This window comes from Schistocerca nitens, chromosome 7 (assembly GCF_023898315.1).
Source record: "Schistocerca nitens isolate TAMUIC-IGC-003100 chromosome 7, iqSchNite1.1, whole genome shotgun sequence".
Taxonomy (NCBI): domain Eukaryota; kingdom Metazoa; phylum Arthropoda; class Insecta; order Orthoptera; family Acrididae; genus Schistocerca; species Schistocerca nitens.
Window position 1 is genome coordinate 388,579,072 of NC_064620.1, and position 20,517 is coordinate 388,599,588.

The window sequence follows — 20,517 nt, forward strand, 5'->3', positions numbered from 1 at the left end:
AAAAATGAGATCGACAGGAAGTGCAAAATGGCTAAGCAGGGATGGCTAGAGGACAAATGTAAGGATGTAGAGGCTGATCGCACTAGGGGTAAGATAGATACTGCCTACAGGAAAATTAAAGAGACCTTTGGAGAAAAGAGAGCCACTTGTATGAATATCAAGAGCTCAGATGGAAACCCAGTTCTAAGCAAAGAAGGGAAAGCAGAAAGGTGGAAGGAGTATATAGAGGGTCTATACAAAGGCAATGTACTCGAGTACAATATTATGGAAATGGAAGAGGATGTAGAAGAAGATGAAATGGGAGGTACAATACTGTGTGAAGAGTTTGACAGAGCACTGAAAGACCTGAGTCGAAACAAGGCCCCAGGAGTAGACAACATTCCATTGGAACTACTGACGGCCTTGGGAGAGCCAGTCCTGACAAAACTCTACCATCTGGTGAGCAAGATGTATGAGACAGGAGAAATACCCTCAGACTTCAAGAAGAATGTAATAATTCCAATCCCAAAGAAAGCAGGTGTTGACAGATGTGAAAATTACCGAACTATCAGTTTTAAGTCACAGCTGCAAAATACTAACGCATGTTCTTTACAGACGAATGGAAAAACTCGTAGAAGCCGACCTCGGCGAAGATCAGTTCGGAGTCTGCAGAAATGTTGGAACACGGGAGGCAATACTGACTCAAGTCATCTTAGAAAATAGATTAAGGAAAGGTAAACCTACATTTCTAGCATTTGTAGACTTAGAGAAAGCTTTTGACAATGTTGACTGGAATACTCTCTTTCAAATTCTGAAGGTGGCAGGGGTACAATACAGGGAGCAAAAGGCTATTTACATTTTGTATAGAAACCAGATGGCAGTTATACAGGTCAAGGGGCACCGAAGGGAAGCAGTGGTTGGGAAGGGAGTGAGACAGGGTTGTAGACTATCCTTGATGTTATTCAATCTGTACTTTGAGCAAGCAGTAAAGGAAAAAAAAGAAAAATTTGGAGTAGGAATTAAAATCCATGGAGAAGAAATAAAAACTTTGAGGTTTGCCGATGACATTGTAATTCTGCCAGAGACAGCAAAGGACCTGGAAGAGCAGCTGAACGGAATGGACAGTGTCTTGAGAGGAGGATATAAGATGAACATCAACAAAAGCAAAACGAGGAGAATGGAATGTAGTCTAATTAAATCTGGTGATGCAGTGGTTAATAGATTATAGATTCGGAAATAAGACACTTAAAGTAGTAGATGATGTTTTTCTATTTGGAGAGAAAAGTAACTGAGGATTGTCGAAGTAGGAAGGATACAAAATGTAGAGTGGCAATGACAAGAAAAAGTGTTTCTGACGAAGAGAAATTTGTTAACATCGAGTATAGATTTAAGTGTCAGGAAGCCTTTTCTTAAAGTATTTGTATGGAGTGTAGGCACATATGGATGTGAAACGTGGACAATAAATAGTTTAGAAAAGAAGAGAATAGAAGCTTTCGAAATGTGGTGCTACAGAAGAATACTGAAGATTAGTTGGGTAGTTCAGGTAACTAATGAGGAGGTACTGAATAGAATTGGGGAGGAGAATAATTTGTGGCAAATCTTGACTAGAAGAAGGGATGGTTCGTGGGACATGTTCTGAGGCATCAAGGGATCACAAATTTAGCATTGGAGGGCAGCGTGGAGGGTAAAAATCGTAGAGGGAGACCAAGAGATGAATACACTAAGCAGATTCAGAAGGATGTAGGTTGCAGTAAGTACTGGGAGATGAAGAAGCTTGCACAGGATAGAGTAGCATGGAGAGCTGCATCAAACCAGTCTCAGGACTGAAGACAACGACAAACAAAACAAGGAAGTTTAAACATATGGTTATGGGAAAGGACAATTTCCTATATTCTAGAGTGCAGTGCCTTCATGCCATATGATGATATAGTAGTTCTATTTATTTGTGCAGTTGGTGAGGTGTAGATGAGGTAAACTGGCAAAGACACATGAATTTTCATAAAGATGTTTTGTTCGAGTGCATTAAGTTGCTGCAGTTGTATCAATGATTACCAGTATTTTACTTGTATCAAGAGCAATGAGATCTGAGGTAATTTTAACATAGGAGGTGTATGACGAGAACACCAAAATTGAAAGTACTTATACTAATGAACTTTGAGATAATGGTGTTTGAACTGTCAGCATCTCAAAACATATATTTTTTTTATTATAGTAAATGAGAAGTACACAGAGTGGATTACTGCTGCTGGATACGGACTCCAAGGCTAAGATCACAATAAAGGCCATCCTGTAAAAACTCAGATGCCAGAAAGAAGTTGCAACATGGAACTCTTCTGGTTGGAAAAGAGTAATATGGTCCAATGACTAATCCTTTGCATTGTTTTCAGCAAGAAGTTGGATGTATGAACAGTGGACACCCAAACACTTCCATCTATGGTACTTTGCACTATTCATTGTGTCCGCCTTGATAGCTGAGTGTTCAGCACGGCCGAATGCTACGCAAAGAGGCCAGGGTTCGATTCCTGGCTGGCTCGGAGATTTTTTCCACTCATGGACTGAGTGTTGTGTTGTCTTACTCATCATATCATCCCCATCGACACGCAAGTCGCTGAAGTGGCGTCAGTCCAAAAGACTTGCACCAGATGACCAGTCTGCCCAATAGGAGGCCCTAGCCACATGAAATTTCATTTTCACTGTTCATTGTGGATATAGCTCTGTTATGGTACAGATTACAGTTTTATAGTATTATCGTGGTCCTGTAGCTACTTAATGTAATGAAGGAGGGGGAACTAGAGGGATTAACATTTTGTTGAGTCCACAGTTATTAGAAGCAGAATATGTGTTCAGGTTGGAAAAGAAGTTATGAGAATATTCATCACAATCTTAGTGAGGGAAACATCCAGGCTTGCATTAGAAATGTTTTAGAAATAGCAGATAAAAAATCTTTATTGCTGGATGAAGACTTGAAACCTGCTGTTCATGTGTCTTAATAACTATAATAACTCTCCAAATACTCTTTAAGGATCAACAATAGTCAAGGATTTTCTGGATATTCTAGGTGAATAAGTTCCTTCTATTGCAGAGATGCTGTTCACTAACCAGGAATCCACGTTCATAGATGACACCAACCCAGTTCTCACAAGTATTATGTTTAGGCATTAAGGGTACTTCAGAACCACTGATGTGCCCCCTCCTTCGAATGAGAAAATATACAGAAAACTACAAAAACTAATTTTAGCAATTATGAAAGTCCCTGCTTATTATTAGAGCAAATAATCCGGTGCAGTTGCTCTTCACCATCATTATTGACTTGCAGTGACTAGTTAAATCATTATAACCACTGACTAGCACAAAATTGAATGCCACCTGGTGTTGTCGTGGGCATTCGACACTGTAAGGGAAGTATATAAATGGACCAGAGACAAACAGGGAACAATTCTATTGATGATAAGGGCTTCAAATGGGAAACACACTGACGTTAGTGATTTTAACAAAAGCAGATTATTATAGCCCAGTGCCAGGGAACGAGCTTGTCAGAAATGGTGAAGCTGTTCGCATGCTACTATCCTGAGCATTTGTAGCAAGTGGTTGAAAGGCACTGAATCCACAAGCAAAGAACAAGGAGTCAGATGTCCTTACTTCATCAGAGAATGTGGCAGTCAGAAGCTCGCCCACTCTGCAAAGCAAGAGACGTGGCGATCTGTGGCAGATCTGATGACAAGCGAACAGTGCTGGTGCAGGCACTAGTATTTCAGAGCACATCATGCAGCACAAATTGTTGAACATGGGGCTCTGCAGTAGATGACCCCTAAATGTGTCTATGCTAATGCAGTGACATTGTCAATTACAATGCAATGGGCCATAGGACCCGTCGTAGTAAGTGAATGCCAATGACAGCTGTGGATTATGTGAATGTTATTGTAGACCACCTGCTCCCCTTCATGCTTGATGTTTTTTGTGATGGTGATGGCATTTCCTGGCATAACTGTCCACATCACAAGGCTAGAATTGTGCTACAGTGGCTTGAGGAGCACGATAGTGGACTGACATTGATGCCGTATACACCATATTTGCCAGATCTGAAATGATAGAACACATCAGGGGTGCTACTGGATGCCAGTTCGGTGCCCACAAAACACTGGCTCATAATTTACAGGAATTGTGCAACCTAATCTGGTGTGACATACTACTGAAAATCTATGTAGGAATTATTGAATCAGTGCCATACAAAATTGATGCTGTACTGCATTCCACAGATGGACCAACATGCCATTAAGCATGCAGTCATAATGTTTTGCCTCACAAGTGTTGCACTTCATGAAAAATGGTACAATCAACTCAAGAGTTCTACACATAAGTTCAATAAAAAATTGCAGCTGTATGATGAGTTGTAGGTGATACAATACCATATTAAATATGCTCATTCAACACACTTCACACATGCAAAGGATTTTAGTTATGACACATAACAAGCTTATATTTCATAATAAAGGTCTGAGAAATATTAGTAAATGTTTGACACCAAGTGATGTAACATATCATACCACTGTCCACAAAAATAATGAAATAATTATAACTTCAAACATATTTTTTGTGTAAATATGACGTAACTCAACAGCAACAATGAGTACATGATTGATTGACTTTTGGCGTGTTGAACATACATTTGTTTGTACATCTACATCTTTTGAATCATGTTACTCTGTTACGTCACCAGCCACAAACTTCAGGAAACAAGTGTACTGCTGTTTACACATTCAGGTTATACATGGTTCAGTCACATTAATGTAACCACCTGTCAGAAGTCTGAATAACCAACTTTTGCAGCACAGACATGCAGGAAGAGAGTCAGCAACATTCTGGAAGGTACTGAAAACAATGTTGAGCTGTGCCAACTCCAGTGCTATGGCCAGCTGCGCTAGGTTTCTCCGATGATTATACATGACATGGGCGTTTGGTGTCCAGGCGAGTACAGTAAACTCGTCCTAGTGCTCTTCAGATCATGCATGTACACTTCAAGCTGTATGACATGTTGCCTGCTGGTACATACCATCATGCCGAGAAAAAAAAAAAAGAAAGAAAGAAAGAAAAAAACATGATCTCTAAGGATAGACAAGTCCTTGTGCTCATCCACTGTCCTTTTCAGAATGATGAGATCACCCTGAGAATGCCACACAAATGTACCCCAGTTGATAATGTTCCCTCCTCTGGCCTGGACCCTTCTGATTACTGTTGCAGGGCTGTACAGGCAAACGGCCATTTGTCCAATGGAGCATAAAATTTGATTCATGTGAGAAAGCCACTTGACACCACTCAGTGCTGCAGTATTGGTGTGCAAATTCCATCCTTCATTGCTGATGAACAGGAGTCAGCATGGGTGCACGAACCAGGTGCCTGCTGTGGAGGCCCAATCACAGCAACATTCACTGAACATATGTTGAGGAGACACTGTTGGTGGCCCCTTGGTTCATCTGGCCAGTCAGTTGCTCAACATTTGCATGTCTATTCACCCGTACACATCTCCATAGCCATAGTTCACCCCTGTCGTCTATGGCCCATGGCGCACCACAGTTGTCTTGGCAAGTGTTTTGGATAGCGCTATTTTTCCATGCGCAGTATACATCAACTACAGTGGGATGTGAAAGGCTACAAATGTAGCCATGTCAGAAATGCTTCCACCCTTGTTGTGAAAGCCAATGATCTTAACCTTTTAAACATCAAATAAATCACTCTGTTTCCACATTTCAAAAGCAACTGCACTGTTTTTCATGCCCCCCCCCCCACACACACATACACACATTATACATCCTCCACTGCTAGTGCTGCCACCTGCCCGCAGTGAGTGGTTACTGCATGTTGATGTCAGATGCAGACCGTGGTCACATTAATGTGACTGGACCCTATAATAGCAACAGCTCCCTCTTTTGAAGTAATTTACATGAAAGATTCCTACCAAAAACACTGTAAATCATTGGGATTCTATGAATGTTGATTTAGTGAGACAACTGCTTCAGTCAATAAGTTGTACATACCAGGAGCATTTTCTAAATGACCACACTAAATATGATAATACTGAGGGAGAGATGATCCATGAATCATGCCCATGTGTGAATGTCTCCCTCTCTTTAGTGATTCTCGCAGCTCTACTTAAACATTTTCCCTTTAAAGGTTCATGTAAAATTTACTGTACTACTTGAATAATAATCTGCACACCAGTGCAAGGAGTCTGCCTGGTAACCAACTCTAAAGCCTAATAGAAGTTGCAATGCAAGCTGCTTCCTGCACCCCAAGAGTTGAAAATAATTTTCTTCTCCAAAATATTCCCCTACTTCATAGGCAGCATAGCTGATCTCTTCACTTGGCTTAGAAACACAAGCTACTTAGTAACTGCACCAGGCTTTGTATTCCCCTTCCATAACTACTTTTTAGCATGTAAAACTTTTTGTCCATTCTCCAGGCTTTCCCTCCCTAGCCATAGCTTGCAAATTATGTCCTTTGTCAGTCTGAAATTGTATGATTTTTTCCCATGGTCTGTATAAGTGTTGAAACTATTGGAGTTGTCGACACTCAAGCTATCAGTGCCACTATGTTTCCAGAATCTCTTTGCTGATTTTGGACATTGTCTATAATCTAGCTTTCTTATGTGTAGCATAAGACTTTTGTCCCTAATCATTAAGAAACACTGTGATAGAAGAGTGGCATTGTGTTAAATGTATGACAAAATCCAATCTTAATGACTGATAACTAACATGATGTGTACAGTCACTGTATCAATGCTACTTTGATTCATTGATTTATTTCCTTTGTCAATTGCTCACTGCTGAACCATTGGATATAAACAAATGATTGTAATAGCACACAATATTATGCTGTACATCAAACAGACTTGTTACGATATGACCGCTTATGCAATAAAAAGCCTTCGCATTGTATCAAATTACTATTTCTATTTGCAGCATCTGTAATGAGCCTTGTTGTTGCGGCTGTTCTATGGGGCTGCACTAATCCATTCATCAAAAAAGGAAGTTCAGGGGTAGAGGACATTAGTGAAAAATCCTCTACCAAAAAGTTTTTTAAAGAAGTTAAATTCCTATTGAGTAACTGGAAGGTTTGTATACTACTATGGATTGTTTTTCTTTGACATTCATAGTCTTCTACATATTCAGTAACTAGTATTTTTTTTTAATACAAGCAATTCATTTTATTCTTGCTTCTGATTTTTTAAACTGTAATCATCATGTATAGCTGTCTGTAAATTCAATTTACATCTTTTACAGTACATGACACCTTTCCTTTTAAACCAGAGTGGTTCACTGTTTTACTTTTTGGCTCTTCAAAATACAGGTAACTATATTTTTACCTTATTTACCATATTCTGCGAATAATCTGTGAACTTCATATGACTTAAAACGCGTATTATAATCCATGATTTTTGTAAAGAAAATAACATTCTGATGGCGTGCTTTTCGTTGTTCAGCCAAGGCATTGATTGCATTAATTTTCCAGCATGATATATTGATCACTGATGCTGTTTTGCTATGTGTACTCATGCCTGAACTCCAGCGATCCATGAAGTATAGTCGGTGTAGCAATGGTGTTTGTAGATGAATTCAACTCCCAGCCCCTGGTATGTCCTCTATTGCTTTGATGGCTGAGATGACTGCTGAATTCTCAATATCTTCAGTGCTGGATCTAAGGTCTTGCTTAAACTGAAATCTCCGTCTTGGTTTATTGGGTTTTTGAACGTCTTTATTTTGGTAGACGCATTAACTAGGCTGTCTGAGAAACTTGGTGTTTGCACCTTGTTACTGGTTGCATCATATTTTATGTGAACAATAATCGTGAAATGAAATGTAATGAGAGTAGAGTCGGGGTGCAAATTCCAAGCTTCTGAGACATTGTAACTAAAGATTCTCTTGAAAAAAAGATGAAAAACATAATAAACCAGGATGGAATTTTAAATTCAACAGGACTCTGGATCCTGCATTTAGTTTATCAAAATCTCACTGTGTGTCTCATCCATCAGACCTAGAAAATACTAAGAGAATGTGTGCTTCACTGAATGTCCCTGTAAGCTCTTAAAAAAACATGAGCATCAAGGGGGGAAGTGGACACTAAGAGTCAAAATGGACTATAAATAGCAGCTTTGATACGCACACGCACATGCACACACAGGTTTTGGGAGGTTTCCCTTGGTTATGAGGCGAATACATCAACTGGAAATCCCCTCCATGATATTCTCGACTGGGAACCCATCTACCCCACTCCCAGCCTACTGGGATAACAGCTCTTATGAGTAGGTGAATAAAGATTTAAAAAGTCTGACTAAAGTCCAGTCAGTTAGTAACCTCTATAACACAGCTTGCAGCACCTGAAGAAGACAACTTGTTCAGCTGTCGAATGTCTTGCAGAAAAATGGAATCAACAACTTGGCTGAATATTCTAAAATACCTTATTAATCAGTCACTGCCAGAAAACCAGTGAGGTCAAATTGTGTATACTTCATCTGCCTTCAACAACTGATGGGCAGTGTACATTGTAACTGCAAATACAGGATTTTAAAATATATACCCAAAAAGATACACTGGTCAATGTTCAGGGAAGTATGCTTTATAGAATTATCACAGTAAAAAAATTGTATGGGAAAAGTTGATAAGTACATGTGCAACGTGTTTATTCTGTACTACTGCCAATATAAGATGAAACGTTTTCAGCTGGTCACCTTTTAATATAAGTTTTTGGAAATGGAAACCATGTATTGAGTCAATAAGAATCAAAATTGAATGGTGCAACTTATCTTTAACTCAGCTGCCTCAAAACTCTGAGACATTAAGCACATTGCATGAAAGAGATGTCATTAGGAATCATGCAGTTTTTTTATACCATATTACTTCAGAGCACTTAAAAAAGATTATGTATAGTTTTGGAACATTTGTACATATTAACTGGAGTGACCCAACTAGCTACCAAAAAGTTGGAGAGAGTAAACATTAATATTATGAAAAGGATTGATTGCTACTCACCATATGGAGGAGATGTTGAGCCGCAGACAGCCACAACAGAAAGCATACAGATGAGCTGCCAAAAGGCGTTCTTCTAAAATAAATAAATAAAAAGTAAAAAAAAAAAAAAACAACATTGACGCAAGCACATCTCTCTCTCTCTCTCTCTCCCCCTCTCTCTCTCACCCCCCCTCCCACACACACACACACACACACACACACACACACACACACACACACACACACACACATATATGACCAATACCTCTGACCAATGGGTCTGGTCTCAGTGGTCAGAAACAGCAGTCATGAGTGTTTTCTACATTAGGTGAAGGCCTTTTGGCCAAAAGCTTAAACATATAGCAGTCTTTTGGTTGTGCCTTTCTGCTACTCACCTTCTCCTCTGTATGAGGAGTAGCAGTCTATCTGTAGTGGTAGTGGCAAATTATCTTGCTGCAAAGTGCTGCTTGTCAAAGAAGTTTATGAGACGTTATGTAGTCATAGTGTTGTTTACTCTTTTTATTTACTTTTGGTCATCATGTGTAACCAGAGATGTATTTTATGCATTGTCTCTGTAGTTGTGCTTTGTAAATGTTGACACAAATCTTGTCACAAATACCAAACATTTAATGGTGACAACCACATTATCACGCTGCTTAGTGAGTTAAATGACTGCGTCGGCAACAGCATACATGTAAACCTTTTGTACCACAATGCACACATAAGACAACCGTGCCAGCCATGCTATGAAGTTCTCATGCAACTTACAGAGGAGCCTAGACTATACTTGTGCCAGAACTAGCAGCCACAAGTGAGATGCCATTGATCTCAGCAGTCAGCCATGTATCCATGAAACCATCTCCATTTTGGCAACAAAGCCCAATACTTTGGCTTGCTCAATTGGAGAGCCAGTTTGTGTTGGCACATGTCACTGCCGATGAGAAGAAGTACAACTACCTCATTGCGGCACTAAATGAAAAGATGGCCAGCAAAGCAAAGGATGTCCTAAGCAGCCAGAATACGAATAGCGCCGGAATATGAACAGTAACAGGTGATTCCCCTGCCGTGGAGTGGTACTCAGCGATTAAAATCACACTAATCAGTGACTGTAACAGTCAGAGACCAAGAGACTGGAGAAATTGCTGCACACAGAAGAGCTTGGTGATCCAACACCATCGCAGTTATTATGTCGTCTGTGCACTTTGGCAAATAATGCAGTCAGTGGTAACATACTGAGGTGTATCTGGATGTCACGCCTGCCCAAGGGCGCACAAAAGATACTTACGGTGTGTGCCAGAGCTTTAGACGCACTCTTGCGGACAGCCAACCGTATAGTGGAAAGGTATCTGTGTGCAAGAGAGGCAACTGCCACACCACAACCAGAGAGCCCGCCGCAGCAACATTTACATCGCTACAGGCACATCTGGCAGAGCTCACAGCACTGGTTGTGAATGTGCATTCTAGTACCAACCAATGTCGGCACCATAGCTCAACTTGGAGTCATGGCTGCTCGCCACCAACCTTGAGGATATGTTGGTACTACAGATGATTTAGTACAGAGACCACGAATTGTGACCTGCCATTTAATGACAAAGGCTCATAGCTGATGGCAATTGACTCAACAGATCACTGAGCGATACACAAAATAGCGGTTCTTGACAGGCGCTGGAGCAGATGTGTCAGTTAACCCGGCAAAATGCCTACCTCATGGTAGTCGTAACAATTGTCACCTGTTTACCGCCAGTGGCTCCACCAATCAGACATATGAAAGGGTGACATTAGCTCCCAATCTGGGTCTTCAATGTTGATTCAAATGGCAATTCATAGTCGCTGAGTATCGGATATTAGGAGCAGACTTTTTTCGTACTTTGGACTACTTTGAAACCTCAAACACCACAGTCTTCTGGGTACGACAGCCAACCTAAGGAGTCAGAATATGAACAGTGCCGACACAGTAGTCACCCACACTTGCACCAGTCAACACAGTATGGTGCACTACATATTAACAACTCCTACACAACACCATCCATGCATGACCACTGTGTTTGAAACTGTATAAGTTTAAAGCAGCAAATGAGGACTTTGCCTTCATGCTGGTGCAGCGAATCTGTCAACCATCTAGTAGCAACTGGTATCTGCCTCTCCACATCCTGCCACAGAAAACTAATGGATAGTGCCCCTGTGGCAATCATCATCAGCTCAACAAACAGACTATTCCTGATTGATACCACATTCCCAGCATTGAGGACTTCATACACAACATACATGGGAAATGCATCTTCTCTGCTATAGATGTATTGCGAGCTTACTATCAAAAACCAGTCATGCCAGAGGACATCCCCAAAGCGGCTGAGTGTACCCCATTCAGACTTTTTGAATTTACTAGGATGCCATTTGGTCTATGCAACAGTGCCCAAACTTTTCAAGGGTTTATGGACAAAGTGATACATGATCTTGATTTCTGTTTTATCTATATTGAAAATGTTTTAGTGATGTCCAGATCAGAGGAAGTGCATTTAGAGCATTTATGCATGCTTTTCAACTGTCTTTGTGCACACAGTTTGCTTATAAATCCATTGAAGTGTGTTTTTGGAGCACCAGTGGTGCACACCATCAACACCCATGAAACATAGCCTCCACAAGAGAGAGTCAAGACGACATTGAATCATCCACAACCAATAACAATACATGAGTTCGTCAGTTTCTAGGTGTCACAAACTTATATAGGCATTTCATTTGTAACTATGCCTTATTGGTGGCACCTTTAAATGAGTAGCTAGGAAAATGTGTTAAACTGGGATTCGAACCCGGGATCTCCCATGTACTAGGCAATTGCATTAAGCACTGCACCACCCAGACACAGTGTTTATCACAACTTCGTGGACTATCTTTGCACGCTTCTTGGCCGACCCACACTCGCACCTAGCATCACCTACCCACAGTCCCTGTCCATGTCCTGAAGACTTGTTCGAAAGAACAGACACAGTGCAGAATCCACAACTAAAGTGGAGGGGGCGGGGGGGGGGGGGGGGAGAAAGGAAAGGAAATTGAAGGGATTATTGATATCAGCTGCATTGGGACTTTATGTAGACTCAGCAGCAACGAATATAAATGTGTGCCAGACCAGGATTTGAACCCATGATCTCCTGATTATTAGGCAGTTGCATTAACCATGTCTGAAAGAAGAGACACCAAGCATTCATATAATTGATATGCCTTGATGGGCAATGAATCCACCTTCTTCAGTGTGGATGCATGATTATGTCTGACCTCCTGCAGGAATCTCAAAGTAGTGAGCATGGAAGACATGGCATCGGCAGGAACTGTGGATAGGTGGCTCCTGGTGGGAGTTTATGTTGGCCGAGAGGCATGCCAAGGTAGTCCACTAATTGCTATAAACACTGTGTCTGGGTGTTACAGTGGTTAACACAACTGCCGATCCGGCAGACATTTTCGCTTGTCACTGCTGATTTTACATTAAGCCCCAATGCAGCTGACATCAATAATCCCTTCCCTTTTCTTTCCTTTCCTTTCTCCCCCCTCCAGTTTCAGTTTATATATAATGTATCACACCTGCAGATTCCAGATGTTGCATCTGTGGTTTCAGACACGTCCAAAAGAACAGACACCAAGCATTAATATAAATGATTTTTTCCTAATTTTTTCCTTGTGTTCCCATAAGCTGTTTTGTTTTATAATGCATAAATTCTTTATGTGTTATTTAAGAGAGTAAATGATCCCACTGAGTGGAGAAACGTCTCCTAAACATGCTTGGGTACTAAAACAAGAAAAATTGTGTTTGCTCAAGGCAGGACCACAATTCTTTATACTGTATTAGGAAGCAAATGCAGACAAGAAAAGAGGTTCAACCACAAGATGATTACAAAAACAGTTTAAATCATGAATTGAGAATAAGATAGGAAGATGACGATAGTGATGCCCTCATGGAAAGGGGGGGGGGGGGGGGGGGGGGATCAATGTCGGAAGGAGGCAGTACACAATCTTACAAAGAAGAAGTGATGTGGACAAAAGAGAGAAGTAGTTGGAAACGGGTTAACAGAGGTGTCATCCAGGATTGTGAGACCAGAGGGTATTCTAGAGAGATAATTCCCAAGTGTGTAGTTCAGAGAAATGTGTGCCAGAAGGAAGAATGCAACAGCCTGTGTAATGAAGCAGATCTTGAAAGTCACTCATATAGGGGTGTGCAGTATGTTGGGCAACTGGATGGTCAAGTTTGCGGCTCACCACAGATTGCCGGTGGCCATTCATATGAGTAGACTGTTGGTTACCTATCATATCTACAGAAAATGCTTTGCAGTAATTGTGACATAGCTGACATATAACGGCTGTTTTCACATGTGGCCCTGTCTTTTACTGGGTAGGAAATGCTTGTGGCTGGGCTGCAGGAGGCTGCATGGGATAGGCCTTGCATCTGGGTTGACAAAAAGGAGTGCTGGGTTGGAATATGGATGGACAAGGACAGTCTATAGGTGGATCGGTGAAGGGACACTGCTTTGGTTGATGTGAGTAGATTTCTGGGTAAGTATCATAATCGAAGCACTTGTGAGGAGGTTGTTAAGCTTTTCAAGGTCAAGTTGATACTGGGTGATTGTAGGAGTGCTTATCGACAGGTGGTTAATAGATTTACCGGTCTCAGAGGATGATATGGCAGGGAGATCTGTATATAGCTGAGCTGGATAGGATATTGTCTGTCAATAAAGGTTCTGGTAAGGTTGTCAGTATATTTTGTCAAATCAGGCTTTCCAAGGTAGATGGCTGTCAAAGCTGTAAAGAAGAGGCTTTTCAACATGGAATGGGTGATAGCAGTCAAAGTGGAGGTACTGTATGTGGTTGGTGCACTTGATGTGAAAATATGCACTCATGGAGCTGTTGTCTAAGAGTGCAGATTGGCATTTAGAAAGATGGCTTATGCAGCTGAGAAGGATCAGGTGGAGCAGGTTTTGGAGTTGGTGCTGAGGATATGGATAAATGTTGTCCTCATCATGAGTCCAAATCATGAAAATGTCATCAATGCATCTGAACCAGTCAAGGGTTTTAGGTGTTGACTTGATAGGAAGGATTTCTCCAGATGGTCTATAAATAAGTTGACACAGGATGGTGCCATGTGAGTACCCATGACAGTATCACTGATTTGGTTATAGGTTTGGAATTCAAAAGTGAAATAATTGTGGGTCAGGATGTGGTTGGCTATGAGGATTAGGAAAAAAGGGATGGGTTTGGCCTCAGGCAGGCGGTCACTGGAAAATGTAGTGTTCCATGGCTGCAAAGCCATGGGCATGAGGGTTGTTGGTGTATTAGGATGTTGCATCCACAGTAACCTACAAGGAGTTTGGAGTAACGGGACAGAAACTGTGAAAAGGCATGATGGAAGCGAGCAGTTTCTTGAATGTAGGGTGTCAGGTTACAGACAATAATTTGGAGTTATTGGTCAACAAAGGTAGAGGTTTGCTCTGTGGGCGGATTGTACCCAGCCACAATGGGATGACCAGTAGGGAGAACTGAGGATTTGGGTTTGGGGAGTATGTAAAAGGCAGGGCTGCTGAGAGTAAAAGAGGGGGGGGATTGCTGGAGTGAGGAAGGAAATGCATTCAGGTGTCACATTTTGGGATAGAGACCTAAGGGTTTGAGGAACTGCTGGAGATCATGTTGGACTTCTGGAATGGCATCATGTCTGTAAGGTTTGTATGCAGAGGTGTTGGAAAGTTGATGGAGGCCCTCAGTCACATAGTCACTGTGATTCATGACCATTGTGGTAATGTCTTGGTCTGTGGGAAGGATGATAAGATCTTGATTGGTTTCCAGATAACAGATAGCTGTATGTTCTATTTGAGTGGTGTTGGACTCACTGGGGAGAGATGTAGGATAGGAAGGTGAAGTCAGGTTAGAAAGGGATGACTGCAAGAAAGGGATGAAAGAGAAGGAAGTTCATGGTTGGAGGGAAGTCAGAACTGTTTCATCCCCTTGTGCCATTTAGTTCAAAGAAATCCATGCCCAAACTGTTGGAGATGACAAGTGCTATACAGGCCAACATGCTGTGCTAGACAGTTGCAATACAAGCTGACTTCTGGATACCTGGTATGTAGATAAGTGCTGATTTTTTTCATGCAATACTGTTCTTGTGGACATCAGAACTAATTCAGTTAATGTACCTTTTTTAATATGTATATTTTTAATAAAATCTTTCAAACATTACTTAAAAATATAAATATGAATGTATATTGTTATATATAAACAATAATTTAATAGAAATTATAATCGTCTATGGCATCTTCATGTGTGATTTCTGAAGAAGGTATGTTATAACACAATTCCGAAAAACAGATATTGTCAACAAAAAATCTAACTACAAGAAAAAGTGCTCCCCTTTAATGAATTTCCAATAGGAAAATACCTACAACTCCAAAAATTAGTAGTCTTGTGTGGTATGGTGGTTTTGTAAACATCATGGTAGATGTAAAGGTGCTTTACACTCCATCATTCCCAAGTCATTTCACTTCATGCTTTGTGTTTTATGCAAACTTTGCACTTCCTTATTGGGTGTTTTTTTTAGTTTTCAGGTTCATATGTTCCCCTTGGGAAATGGGCACACTATTGTACTTTGAATTGAAGAGGTGTTTCACCTAGTGGATGTTTTCCTCATTTTACAAAGTCCAGTAATTGGACATTTTTAAAAATTGCCTCTGCTATATTTATTTGACAATCAACATATTTTTCCATTCTTTGACTGTGTATTGTTTTATGGATAATGTACGTATTGAACAGAGCCATGTCTGTTATATATACAAAAATGTTTCCTGTATCCTTCGAGGAATTTTCTCATGATTGGGAGACGGCCAACATTTGATCTTGATGATTTATTATGCCCATTCCCTTATTGTATTCGAGGATGCATTGGTGCTTCATTCTTTTTCTAAACTGTTTGTCTGTGTGTTCAACCCTCTCTACAGTGTCTTATTTCATTAATATCATTTACACATCAAGCTTGTATTCTGATCTCTGAGCCAACAAATTGTTACAATTTTCTCATAAACATTCTCCTTTCATAGTTTTTGAATATTCTTTGGCATATTTTGCATACCGTCCTGATAACATTTATGTTTTCGTGGTGTAATTTTAAAAAGAGGTTGGGAGAAAAGTCCCAGTTGTCAAGAAACATAGTATATTCCTTATTCACTATGAAAATTGACAAGTTAATGACAGCATTCTCTGATGTACTGCTGTTGCTATCAGTTTTGTCATGGCCAGGAAATATTTTGAAACCATAACAATAACCAGTACTTGCCTCTGGTAGTTTGTGAATTTCTAATGCAAATCTCACTCCTCTTTTTTAAAGAGTAGTGTGTTTGTATGCTAAATGTACTTAATCTTTCATTAAAAACCTGTCTATCTGACATTTTCATCTGGTATGTGAATTTCTTTAACTTTTTCAGGCCAAATAATAGATCTTATGTTTCAAAACTGGTTGGTACTGTCAGTAGTTTCATTTTTGCAAAAAATATAAGAAACTCCAAATTTGTTTAAATATTCTAAGAGCCATTAGTTTTTTTTTGAAAAAAAATATTCACATTTGTGCTACTGGTCTTAATATGTTTGGATGTTTAGTTTTCTGACTTGAGCCATCAAGACGCACAGTGCATAGTTGGCCTTCATTTTGTCAAAAACAACAGGGTACCAAGTGTCTTCCTCTTTCTGCTTTGTGCCCTTCATGGTCTGTTATCTGACATGTGAAGAGATTTGTTTCTGTGGCAAGTATTTCCCACAATTTGTTATCAAGCATAATAAAAAATAATTCTAATAATCCTGGGTGTTCAGTTAAATGATTTGAAATATTTCCAAATGATTGGTGTGTTTTTCACTTCCTGCCAGATCCATCATACACGATTGAGGCATTGCATTTTCTCTTACTATCATTATCTGCAATTGAAAGCTTTGCACACTTTCCCTTTTGTACAAAGATGTCGCTATCTCTGGATTTTTCGTCACTATTTCCGCGTAAACACCCCACTCTTGACATTATGTAAAGGTTTATTAAATTTTTCTTCAAAAATGAGGGTACAAAACCACTAGTACGCATAATGTAGATTTAATAAATTGTGACAAATTCTCATAATGGTAAGAACTAAACCACAATTATAACTAACAACGTTTTGTCTCATGGGATGCACTCATGATGTTTACACTTGTTCAGAACATTTTTTTCTTATGAGTGTGGCTAGATGTTTACATTTGGCCCAACTTCTGTTCTCACATGTGTAACTTGTTATGTTTATGGTTGGCCTGCATTTGTTTTCATGAGTCAGACTCATCAAAGTACAGCAAGGGATTGAACAATGTTTTGTACGGAGATTTGGTTGACTGTTATTAGTGGGGTGCATGACGAAGAAATGTATCCACTGCAGAGAATGAGAAAGGAAAGAAGATCCTTTACGAGTCCAGTATGGTTGAACTTAGGGTTTGGGCTAAAAATGTGGTATATAGAAAGCACTCAAACTTATGCAGGGATCAGAATTTTGGCAGAAAAGTTGATGATAGTGTTAAGGGAGCTTTGTGTTTCATGGAAGGTGTAAGGAAATTTTTGGAAATGTGGAAGTAAGTCAGCAAGCCACAGCGAGGGAGCTATGAGTGGGGGCTAGATCAGATTGGTAGGATCTCTTGGTTGCAGGTAATACCATGCAGGCATAGGAGAGGAGTAGCATGCTGTTCCAACTGTTGAAGGGCAGACGTTTCTATTGCAGCGATGGCACTCAAGAAGTTGCGGTCGAACAGTAAAAGGATTTTGTGAACGGAGTAGAGGCTGTCAAGTATGCTTTGAGCTTGGATTGTATGTTTATGATGGACCAGATTGATGATGGTGAAGGACAGGTGGAATTGGAAAAGTTGAAGGTTCTTGTGGGAGATGAGATATCCTACCCACATCACCCCAACTAGTGTTCCACAGCCCAGCCAACCTACAGAATATCTGTGTTCATCCCAATTCCAATCTCACTCCCAATACTGCACCTTGTGGGTCATTCCCTTGTTGTTCGCCCAGATGTAAGACCTGCCCCATAAACCCACACACCATCTCCTACTATAGTCCTGCCACAGGCATTTCCTACCCACAAAAGGCAGAGTCACATGTGGAAATAGCCATGTTGTGTGTCAGTTTTGCTGCAGTTACTGTACAGAATTCTATGTGGGCATGACAGGTAGGCCTAGATAGCTGTTTACTTACATGAATGACCACTGCCAAACTTTGACAAACTTTCAGCTTGACCATCCAGTTGTTGAACATGCTGTGCACCACAACACAATTGATTTCAGCACTATGGGGCCATTGGATATTTGCTTCCAGCACAAGTTTCTGTGACCTACACATGTGGGAATTGTCTCTCCAGCATATGCTGCCCTCTCACAATTCCCCTGACCTGAACCTCTCCTAACCTATTTCCCACTGCCTTTCCTTAGCTTTTCCCTTCTCTCTTCTGTTAACACCACCCCTTCCCAGTCCAAATTGTGTACTGTCTCTCTATGTATGTATTTTATGAGGAGGTACCCCAAAAAATGGAATTAATTTTTAAAAGCTATATATTTTCAAATTGTTTACTAAACAACCTTATCCCCTTCAAAATACTCTCCACTACAACTAATAAATTTGTCCCAATGTCCTTCCACTGTTCAAAACATTTTTTATAGTCATCTTAGGTGACAGCTCCTTCCTTGCTTTTTACTTGACTGCTTCCACAAACTGGTGTCCTTTCATGCCTCTTTTCACATGTAGAAATAAAAAAAGTCACACGGTGCCAGGTCAGACGAGTAAAGTGTGAGGGGCAGAGGAACCATGCCATTTTTAGCCAAAAACTGTCTAACAGAGATGGCTTCTGATGCAGGTGCATTGTCGTGGTGAAAGAATCAGTCTCCTATATGCCATAAATCAAGACTGAACCAAGCTCCAAGATAAACAACTAATCTCTGACAATTGATCAGTTGTCTGTTGACAGTCTGTAAAGAACAAGGTTAATCATTAATTGAGATGTTGCCATTTTTAAATTGATCAAACCACTCGTACACTTGAGTTTTTCCCATAGTGTCGTCTTGGTAAGCTGCTTCAACATTAAAACAGTTTCAGCACGATTTTTATGCAGTAGAAAACAAAATTTCACAGCTGCACATTGTTCACTTAAATTTGCTATCATAAAAAACAAAACACGAACAAAACAGCACTAGCAAAAACAATCACTGCAGATGAACAGAACAAGCCAGGTCCACAATAGGCAGCACTGAAGTGGCAATGAGTTGTGCTATACTCGTCTATGGGTAGAAATGCATACTACACGAGCTCCACCCATGGCAATGTTATTTTGGTTTTTTATGGGGACCCCCCTCATACCTACTCTACCCTCTGACCCTCTGTTCTTCTTCTTGTGCAGTTGCTGAGACGTATGTTGAAAGACCTGTCTTGCACCATCCTGCTAACCTTCCCCCCCTTGCTCTCACTTGTGCATCCTTACCTAGACCCTCACCACTTATCTCAGCCCAGGCAACTGCTCCCTCTGTTATGTGTGTCTATGTGCTACACACCAGTCTGCTTATACACTGAAGCACCAAAGAAACTGGTACAGGCATGCGTATTCAAATACACAGCTATGTAAACAGTCGGAATACGGCGCCGTGGTTGGCAACGCTCGTGTAAGACAACAAGTGTCTGGTGCAGTTTGTTAGATCAGTTACTGCTGCTACAATGGTAGGTTATCAAGATTTAAGTAAGGTTGAATGTGGCATTATAGTCGGCGCACGAGCCAAGATGGGACAGAGTATCTCCGAGGTAGCAATGAAGAGGGTATTTTCCTATACGACCATTTCATGAGTGTACCGTGAATATCAGGAATATGGTAAAACATCAAATCTCCAACATCGCTGCAGACAGAAAAAGATCCTGCAAGAATGGGACCAACAACAATTGAAGAGAATCATTCAATGTGACAGAAGTGCAACCCTTCCGCAAATTACTGCAGATTTGAATGCTGGGCCATCAGCAAGTGTCATTGTGTGAACCATTCGACAAAACGTCATTGATATGGACTTTTGAGCCGAAGGCCCACTCATGTACCCTGCATGACACAAAGCTTTATGCCCCACCTGGGCCCGTCAACACCAGCATTGGACTGTTGATGACTGGAAACATGTTGACTGGTCAAACGAGCAGATGGACATGTAAGGGTATGGAGACAACCTCATGCATGTCAGCAGGAGTCTGTTCAAGCTGGTGGAGGCTCTGTAATAGTGTGGGGCGTGTGCAGTTGGAGGAATATGGGACACCTGATTCATCTAAATACAACTCTGATATGTGACACGTACGTAAGCATCCTGTCTGATCACCTGCATCCATTCATGTCTTGTTTCCGACGGACTTGGGCAATTCCAGCAGGACAATGTGACACCCCACACATCCTGAATTGCTACAGAGTGGCTCCAGGAACACTCTTCTGAGTTTAAACACTTCCGCTGGCCCCAAACTTCCCAGACATGAACATTA

General features: G+C 40.7%; 1 protein-coding gene across 1 annotated transcript in view; it reads left to right on the forward strand.

Annotated features, from left to right (window-relative positions):
• Window positions 1-20,517, forward strand: part of LOC126195133 (transmembrane protein 234 homolog) — a 36,888-nt gene that overhangs the window by 5,430 nt on the left and 10,941 nt on the right. Inside the window, exons 2-3 of the mRNA XM_049933629.1 lie at window positions 6,936-7,087; window positions 7,257-7,323. Of these exons, the coding sequence (XP_049789586.1) occupies window positions 6,936-7,087; window positions 7,257-7,323 (219 nt within the window). The remainder of the gene's footprint in view (window positions 1-6,935; window positions 7,088-7,256; window positions 7,324-20,517) is intronic.